This window comes from Silurus aristotelis (genome assembly GCF_946808225.1).
Source record: "Silurus aristotelis genome assembly, chromosome: 24".
Lineage (NCBI taxonomy): Eukaryota > Metazoa > Chordata > Actinopteri > Siluriformes > Siluridae > Silurus > Silurus aristotelis.
Window position 1 is genome coordinate 15,384,156 of NC_139597.1, and position 10,408 is coordinate 15,394,563.

The 10,408-nt window shown below is 36.1% G+C and overlaps 1 protein-coding gene across 2 annotated transcripts in view; it reads left to right on the forward strand.

The window, feature by feature from the left end:
* Positions 1-1,024, forward strand: part of LOC310719051 (thyrotropin-releasing hormone-degrading ectoenzyme-like) — a 212,951-nt gene extending 211,927 nt beyond the window's left edge. For both annotated transcript variants that reach the window (XM_083528343.1, XM_083528344.1), the window contains exon 21: positions 770-1,024. In XM_083528343.1, coding sequence (XP_083384469.1) covers positions 770-913 — 144 coding nt within the window. In that variant the 3' untranslated portion in view covers positions 914-1,024. The remainder of the gene's footprint in view (positions 1-769) is intronic.
* Positions 1,025-10,408: the final 9,384 nt, after the last annotated feature.

The window sequence follows — 10,408 nt, forward strand, 5'->3', positions numbered from 1 at the left end:
AACAAAGAAAAACTTCTATTGCCAGTGGATATCTTTGATGGAAGATCAAAGCCTGGAAAACTCATATCTCCAAGCTTTGCATCTGCAGCTCTACTACAGCAACAAAGCAAATCATAAATAATAATAATTAAAAATAATTTAAAATAATAATAATAATAATACAAATACAATCCATACAAACCTGAGAATTGGTTATGCTGTATGGACTTTTGCATGTACTTTACAGGTCATTCAGTTTACTGCAGGGTAAATGCTTTCACTTTGTTCCCATTATTCAGGGACCCTGGGTCAGATTGGATCAAAACATTAGACGGTTACTGAACATTACATACAGTTTTTCTTCTGTAGAACTAAGGAACCCATACCTGTTCCAGAATGGCAGTTGCACTCTGCACAAAACAAGCTCAATGGTGTCACAAAGAGGGTTTGTGAAGGTTGTAATGTAAGAGCCATGACATGGGCTGAATTTGATTAGCCACCTAGAACTGCTTACCTAACACCAGACCTCAGTTATGCTCTTATAGCTGAATGATCAGATATTCACACATCCATGCTATAAAATCTATTTGCTAAAAAATCTAGTGGCCTTCCTATCTTAAATGGGATGTTCAACAGGCACATATATTGTAGCTGTTTGGATAGATGTCTTCATACTTTACTTCACACTACTGTGTAATGTCTTTCTAGTCATTATGGTCATAATGTCATAAGGTCATAATGTATTTCTAGTCATTGTGGTCATACGGTAATTTTGTTTCTATCTCCACAGCTGAAGGATTTTATTCAGATGAGCAATGGAGAAGCAGTTTCAGCATTCACTCGAGCGTTGGAGATTGTCAAGGCCAATGTAAAATGGCACAGTCTTTACAAGGAGCAGTTCTTCCAGTGGCTGAGAAAATCACCCAATGACTAACAATCCACCATGTTTATTATCTGTAAGCATGGAGTCTCTATCAAACATTTATAGACCATTAGCCATGGGAAAAGTAAAAGAACAATAAAAATATCATTTTTTTGACCCTGATAATCTTTGTTTTTCCTGTTAGAGAAAAGACAAGGCAATCATGAAATTGAACAAGGAATGGGTCAGATGTATGTTTGCTACAAACAGAATCACTGTTAATTATTGCCTGATGGTGTATTTCTCAAGTGACATTCCTGGTTTTTTTTTTTGTTTGTTTGTTTGTTTCTGAATATTCTTAAATCATACTTGTTTCATGCATGAAAACAATTTCCTCCCATCTAATCAATTTTCAAATTATGCCATGAGTAATACCAGAGTCCTTGGATGCTTTGGTCGAATTTCAGCATTTTGTGGACTGCAGAATTGATATTAATCTGAATGTAGATAAGCACAAAATCAGCCAGCCTGACAATCAGTGATTACAGCTGAAATGGTTCAAAGAAAGGACATAAGTTAGTGTTCTTTTCCTTTCTTCAAGCCATAGTAAAGAAGAACAGAAGAGATCTGGGCAGCAATCCTTATTGGTGTATGGAATGATGTGTGTCTCGGGTGTATTGTATGTTCTTGTTTTCTCTACACAAGGCCTCACCTTGTATCTAATGTACATGTAAAATGGAAAGTAATCACTGTGTCAATATGTTCATATATATATATATATATATATATATATATATATATATATATATATATATATATATATATATATATATATATTTATACACTGTATATATATATACACTGTATATATATACACTGTATATATATATATATATATATATATATATATATATATATATATATATATATATATATATATATATATATATATATATATAAAATAGACTTACTACAGATAATATGCGAAGGGGTTGGAAAAATATCTGGGAAAGGAGTATTGGACTATTAGTGGGATAATGCTACAAATATGAAGTTGGCCAAAATCCCTGATTATTGCTTACTTGAAAATCACATCAATGCTAAAAACATGCATATGTTTATGATGAGTTACAATTGAAATATCATTTGTTTTAGCAGAAGGTACTCAAGCAGATTTTGAATATATAACGTGTTGCAAGTGTATCAGTTAAATGTATTAAATAGGTGCACAACAGAAATTGTATGTTTACTGAATAGAGGCCCTTTGTTGCTATACACAGTTTGTCATCCTTCTTGTACCCTGTTCATGAATGTAAAGACACCACTACATGACCATATATAATTTGGAGGGTGATTTCTCAGCAAAGCAGTGGCATTCATATGGTAATCTGCTGATGATACTAGTGTAAAAGGTGTAACAACAATATGGCTGTAGTGTTTAAACATCTGAATGTTTCTGGTCGGTTTAAAAAAGTCCACCAGCTGAAAATATCCAACCCCGAACCAAATAAAGGACTGCAGTTTATTCTAATATTTGATGAATGGTTTCTCAAAGCTTTAAGATTTTACACATTTGGAAGTGTTTAGAAAATCATCTGTGTGAAGAACTGCTAGTCAGGAAGTGTAGCTTCAGATACAGGCATTATATTGTACACATACTGAATAGATGGAATGATGCTGAATAGCACTGACTGGTTTTGGAAGGGAAAAAAGAATGCAGAATTCCTAAGAAAATAAATAAATTTAGGTTTTTAACAAAATATATATAAAAAACAACAACAACAGCAGTGTCCAAGTCTGCCATTTTAAATTAGTCCCTAAAGACCCTGTAATACAATTTTTATAAAAAAATTATGGTGAGACACCTAAAAACTTAAAAATATTACATTTTAACTAAGGTACAATTCAAGGCCATTTAAATGTTTTTCATATAATTTACTATTTGTTTTCCAGACTGCACAACCTGATATTAAGCTTTGCCTATACTCGTGTGATCGACATTGCAATCCAAGTCACATTCAACCCTGGGTGAAGTTTTTTTGATAGAAGGAGGAATATGCTATACAAATGTCTTAATCAGTATTCCCTAGAGTCTTTAAACTTTCCAGAAAAAAATAAATAAATAAAATAACATAAAACAGGATTACTGTATAAGGTTCTTTACAGCTTTGTGATATCTCAGAGTTCTGCATGCTTAGCCTGCAGCTTTCACTTGGAGTGGCCTTGAGAAGTGTACTTCAGTAATACTTTGTAGAGTTAACATTGTAGTGCACACAGTTTCTTAATAAATGGAACATTTCTGACTATATGTTGTGCAAGTACGCTCTAGCTGTAGATACTCAACATTTGCATCGCCAAGACAGTTATGAAGTTTAGTTTAGAAATCACAAATCTAGTTGAGCAACACACACACACAAACACACACACACACACACACACACACACACACACACACACACACACACACACACACACACACTTACTGTACATATACGTAAATCCTGTTATCATCCTTTTTTGACCTACATTGCTATACTGCTTGTAATATAAGTATCTAAACAGTTGTTTGTTAGAGACAGAGCCAAATATAAAGAATACAATACAAAGAAACACAGCACCATGGCTCTAAGGATCAGTAGAGGACTGCCAACTTTTAAAACTTTTAATATGTTTGTTTTCTTGCCATTGCCATCTTGTGACCTTTTCCTCACATGGGGAAACTACAGTATAAAAAGGCAAGTGGCATCTCAATGGATAAGATGTTGAATTTCTGATCAGAAGGTCATGGGTTCAAATCTCAGGATAACCAAGCTACCGCTGCTTGGTCCTTGAGCAAGGACCTAATTTGATCAGCTGTGTAACTGAGATAGCCTCTCTGAATTAGGGCATCTAACATATGCCATAAATGTAAACATATAAAAGCTGCCCTCTACATCATATGGTTCCTGGGTCTTTACCTTTCCTTTTGAATTTACTGGTTTCTCCATTTCAAAATGTAGATATTCAAATGTTATATGATATTCAAAAATACCTATCTTTTATTTTTCTGCCAAAATTTCGCAACCCTTCCCAAAAGCTTGACCATGCTTGTTTTCACAGTTCAAAATGACACGAAAGTCACCCTGCATAATCACAGACCCAACACACACAATATAAAGCTTTCTGCTAAGATAAAAAAAATACTAATTGAATCTCTGTATTCATACTCATATTCATTTCAGATAATCATTCCATCTGAATAATGCATTCATATATAGTTACACCTCCACTCTGGAATTTATGTTGAGCTGCAGTGGTGGCAAAAAAAATGGCTAACCTTGTATTCAAATAAAGTGTTTCACTTTCGTGGATTTTAAACCCTAAAATATTGTGAAGGCTGGTGATGGGGTTAAACTCTAGAATGTCACAAAACATTTTCTTTTGGACTTTTACAAGAGAAGCCCTGTCCAGGGATTACTAGCACAGCAAATGGAGTCACAGGTGGTTCATCAACTGGTGGTGGTTCTAGCCAAACTGTCTCATCTTCAATAACAATACCAGTGATCTAACACACAGGCGAGTTAATATGTATCTTAAACTTCATGCTCATATAATAAACAGACTGCACACTCAAAAAGTACACAGCACACAGCTAGGGACAGATTGTTTTGGATTTTTATTTTGACCACGTCATAGTAACTAAGTGAAATGTTCTTGCCCAGAGTGGCCTTGAAAACAAGGCTAATGCTCAGTAAAATCTTTAGCAGAACCTTCACTGGCCAGTCCCTATAAGCTCCTCACATATAGATATAGTAATCTATACCACCTACTGTACACTAATACATAAAAGTCAAAAAAAAAGTCAAATAAAAAAGAATAGACATGGCAGGTTAGCTGGAGGAATAAGATGGTTCTTAATTTATTTTACTTCAACCCTATATAGGCTAAAGTTAATAGATATAAGAATGGTTAAACAAACCCCTGCATGATGTATTGAAGACAGATATTTTTGGCAATGGCAAATGGGGAGGGCCAAAATGTGGGAAGTTCCAAATTTAAGGGTATCAGGAATGTACAATGTATATAAATGAAGAAGATTTTGCCACTGATCTTCAGTTCATCTCTGACATGTCATGAGCATGCTCTTGGGTTAATTGTAGTTTTACTGCAATAAACTCTACTTTGCTTTTTCTTATACATGTTTCTTGAAGCCTTTTTTGAGGAGGATATTTTTTTCCAATAGGTCAGCCCCAAATAATATGACTGTTTCCATTCCAAAACAAATATGTGCCTCTTTCTCCTCCTGCTGCAACACAACAGCAGAGCAGCTTACTTATTTCTAATTGTTTCTAAAGGGAAACAAGATGGCACTGACGGCAGTCACGATTTCGGTGCCCTCTACTTTTTTTGTGTTTTATTCAGTTTTCTGCCATGGTTCTAGTGGCTCCTATTCTAGGGAAGAGCTCACGAACATCAGAGCTACCACCCCAGTGGTCTTATTTTCTTTTTCTGTCTTCTTCAGCCTTTTTCTGGCTTCTGGATTTACTGACAATTTTTTATTAAGTTGGCACGTAACAAAGTGAAGCCCCGGAAAAAGAGGGAAACGCTCAGGTGTACTCGTGTGTCTGTAAATGAACAAAAGCAAAGACTTTCATATGCCTTGTGTTTTGTGCTTCATAGAAACGTGGCTGGGTGATCTTTTACCGGACTCTGCGTTACAGCTGAGTGGATTTAATCTTTATAGAGCAGACAGACACAGAGATTTCTGGCAAAACAAAATATCGAGGAATCTGTTTCTATATTAACAACGGTTGGTGCATTAAAGTGAGAGTACTGTTTCAACTCTGTTTCCTGGACCTGGAGCCCTTCACCATTAACTGCAAGCCCTTTTACTCGCCCCGCGAGTTCTCCTCATTCATTCTCGTCTGTGTTTACATCCCGCCACAAGGTAATGTGCACGAATCGCAGCTGACGAGATACTGCGTGTGGAACGGACAAACACGGACGCCTTGGTTATTGTCCTAGGAAACTTTAATTAAGGTAATCTCTCCCACAAACTTCCCATATACAAACAGTTTATTAAGTGCCTGACTAGAGAGGGGAATGTACTGGATCGCTACACCACCATCAGCCGTGCACCATCATGCTGTCCCTCGTGCCGCACTGGGCCAGTCTGACCACATCATGGTGCACTAGATTCCTGCATATGGGCAGAGATTATAACTCTACAAACCTGTTGTGAGGAAAAGGCTTAAGGCAATCACCAATTACAAGTTTAGAGCCCCCCACGACCTGCCAACAGGCTGAATGAGTACTACTGCCGCTTTGAAAGACAATGTGACAGACCTGACCTCCCCAGTCTTTCCCTCACCAGCCATTGATCAGCAGCATGTCTCTGATGTGTGTAAAATGAGCACTGAATCACCCAAGGCTATGTCCTTTCTCCTCTGCTATTCTCCTTTACCCCAACAGCTGCTCATCTGGTCAACAGTCTGTCAAACTCCTAAAGCTTGCTGATGATACCCCCCCTCATCTGCTTCATCTCTGATAGGAAGGACTCGGCCTCCTGAAATGAAATGGACCGTCTTTTGTCATACTGCAGCATGGACAGTGTGGAGCTCAACTTTCTCAAAACAGTGGAGATGATAGAAGATTTCAGAAATGACTGCGACAAGCTGCAGACATGCAGCCAAGATCGCAGCTGACCCCTCTCCTCCTGAAAAAAACTTTTCTGTCCTTTTCCTCCAATAGACCATAATGGCACAAGAACAGTTTCTTCCCCACTAAACAGTGCCCCACTTATTCCCAGATGACCCCCTCCAACCCCCCCCAAAAAAAATCTTACGGACAGTCAGTTTTACTTTCATATTTATATTTCATATACACTTTTCATGCAAACTCACATTTCTGTATACAATATTCTTTTCATTCTAGATTGTATACATACTTCATGTCGGTATATGTTCGGACAGTCACTTTCATTTTAAATTGCACTACTTCTCATGCAAAGCCACTTTCTGTATACATAATTTATTTAATTTAGTATAGTTTATTTAAAAACTGTTTGTTGAGGTTTACGTTGGGAGTGATGAGGATGGACAGAATTAAAAATGAGTTTTATAAGAGGGACAGCGCATGTAGGATGTTTTGGAGACAAGGCGAGGAAGGCGAGATTAAGATGGTTTGGACATGTGCAGAGGAGGGACATTGGTTATATCTGTAGGAGAATGCTAAGGATGGAGCCACAAGGAAGGAGGAAAAGAGGAAGACCAAGGAGGAGGTTAATGGATGTGGTGAGACATGCACGTAGTTGGGTTGAAAGAGACTGATGTAGAGGACAGGGGGGTATGGAGATGGATGATCCGCTGTGGCGACCCCTAATGGGAGAAGCCGAAAGAAAAAGAAGAATTACACATTTCATATCTGTGTATATGTTTGTATATGTACCTGACACCAAGACAAATTCCTAGTACTGTAAAATGCTCTTTGTTGAACCTTTTGCTGTACCTGGAAATGAAACATTTTTTGATTCTGATTGTAAGAGGTGGTATCAAAAGGTTTTGTGACTAGCTCTAAGAAAGTATTATATTTATCTATGTTTACACACTTTCACTTTTAAAATTGTCCCCTTGCACAAAAATACAGTGCTCCCAGTGTTCCTGCCACTTATGGAATGTGTCCTGGACCTCCAAAATGGTGTCAAAACAGCGATCTTTGAGCTAGATCTTCATCATATGGATTGTTCTCCGAAAATCATCATGAGAAAGTTGCCAAATCGTTTCGACTTTTTCGGGGGAGCTTGTTGAAGGTTTTCCTGATCTCTCATCAGCTTCCAGTGATGTTCTTCCACTCTTGAAGAACATCACTGAAAAGTCTCTGTTGCAGATTTGCTTAGTTTCACGCTGAATTTTATCTAACGTCTCTTTGTGGCAGATTTGCCCATTTTCATGCAGAATTTCATGTTTGCTCTTTGTTCGAACTTGCTGTCCATGGTAAAATCGTAGACATGGTAATGTGGTCAGAATCGCATTAGCACTTCTCGAAACCACCTCTTATTGAGTACATAGACATGACTGCTGTATGCTTAACTTCCTGCTCGCATCGGACGTCGGTGTGAATATGTATTTTCCTTGTGTTTGAGGCAAAATTATTGACTTAAAATTATATTTCTCAAAGTTTTTCAAATCCAAAACACTGAGTATTGATCATATTTATCGTCCCTCTATACTCATTAGATGATTCAGGTTTAACTAATTTAATACAATTATTATTAATTAGTATTTTTTGCAAGAAAAAAAGATCATGCAAATATTTTAGGGTGTCATTGTCCTCAAGTTCTGTATAGAAGCGAATGGAAAAGTAGACTTGTGTGGTCATGGTCATAAGCTGATTCGTTTTGTACTTATGTAAATTGTTCTCAAACATGCAGTGTAATTAAATTTAGACTTAATGTGTATTTATATTTCTTTCACAAAGACAGACAGTGACATATATATATATATATATATATATATATATATATATATATATATATATATATATATATATATATATATATATATATATATATATATAATTGTTTTTCTTTTATTTTAATGGGAATTTGTCTAGTATGAAGTCAAACCAAATATCTTTTGGCTTGAGATCAAAGAATATAAAAGAATGGAAGTGTCTCACAAATGGTGTAACAGAACTCATTTTTAACTCATTTCTTTGAGTGCATTATGCTGTTCTGTGCTGCCTAGTGAAAGAACAAGGTGACCAAATTACAAAAAGAAAAAATTCCCCTGAATGCAAAGCTATAAAGTAGCAATGATCTTGTAAATAAATCTGTCTAACTTGCCCACTCCTTCTAAAAGTCATGTTGTTTCATTTTGTATAACGACTGTCATGCTGGTTAAATAAACTTGCTTCAAACATTCACCTCAGTCTGGTACTTTTAATAAATGTTTTCAGAACTCGAAATGGCTGCCTGTGTTGTCTGGGGAAAAATTGCTAAACTTGAGACATTATCCTGCTATTTGAGAAAAAGAAATGGGTTTTCGATACAAACCAGATATTTATCAGTTATTCTTTGTTTATGTGCAGTACTGTAGGTCCAGTCAGGATTTGACTCATTTTGTTTCCTCTTCAGTGTATCACAACAATTTTATTAACATACAAGCAATTAAAAATAATTAGCAAGTTTTGTTAATAGCAAAAACAAGATTAATAGGAAATAAATTAACAAAAATAACAAAAAGGAAATAAAAGATTGAATCTCCAGAATTAAGGTGAGGTCAACAACACACAAAGCTCAGTCAGTGTCTAAACCAAGACCAGATCCTATAGTGTGTTCATTTGCTAGTAGACACTTGACACTTCAGGAAATCTACTTTGGTAGTATAATTTTGTAATAATAAGCGTACCGGACATACACTGACCAGGCATCACATTTTGACATTTAAACATTATAAGTAGTTAAGTTAATAACACTGATTATCTTCTCATCATGGCACCTGATAGTTGATGGGATATATTAGGCAGCATATTTTGTCCTCAATGTTGATGTGTTAGAAGCAGGAAAAATGGACAAGTGTACGGATTTAAGCGAGTTTGACAAGGGCCAAATTGGGCTAGACGGCTGTAACAGAGCATCTCCAAAACTGCAGTCTGCAGTGGTCAGTATCTATCAAAAGTGGTCCAAAGAAGGAACAGTGCTGAACTGGCGATGCCTGGTCAGTGTACAGTATATAAGCCATTTTAAATATATTTCAAAGATTTTGATAATGCACCTAAGATCTTGTAGGATATTGGCTTAAGTGATGAACAGTATCAAGTTGCTAAGGCTCTGGGCTACTGTTCAGAAGGTGAGGGGTTCAAGCCCCCACATCATCAATTTGCCATCCTTGGGGCACTTGAGCAAGGCCCTTAATCCTCTGTGCTCCAGGGGCACTTTAACATGTCTGACCCCAGTATGACTGAAATATGCTGTGGAAAGAATTTAACTGTCCTGTAACGGACATGTATAAAGCACCTTTCTTTCTGTTTTTCTTTTTTTTCTTGACATTTTTAAGTAACCAGAGTACGTCTTTCTGCAGTTTATTGCAAGCACATATTAACTTGTAGAAACACTATATATATATTTGTTCAAAAGCAAAATGAAAGTGATATTTTATAAACACTTACATTAACAAAGTACAAGCAAATGTAACATGGTTGAGGCCAGTTATTTGAATATCATGGCATGTTTCATTAGAACTTTATATCATTACCTATTAACACTAAAATACTCTCTGTAAAATGAATCACTGTATGTATTATTGCCCTTTGCTTTTTAATGTCTGATTAATTTAGTTCTGGATCTTATTTGAATGAAATATGAATTGTGTCGTGTAAAAAGTCCCTTTCCTTTGCAGTTGTATGAAAGGAATATTACCAGTCTGTCTTACAAATGCTCAGAGACTCTGTTTATTTCCTTTTATGTACTTAAGACGATGCCTTGCCAGACTTTTAAATTATATTTTTTATATTAACAAAAGCATTGCGCTTATCACACTGGCACATGCCCATGGTTTGTTGTGTACTAAAAATAAAAGGGGAAAGTAA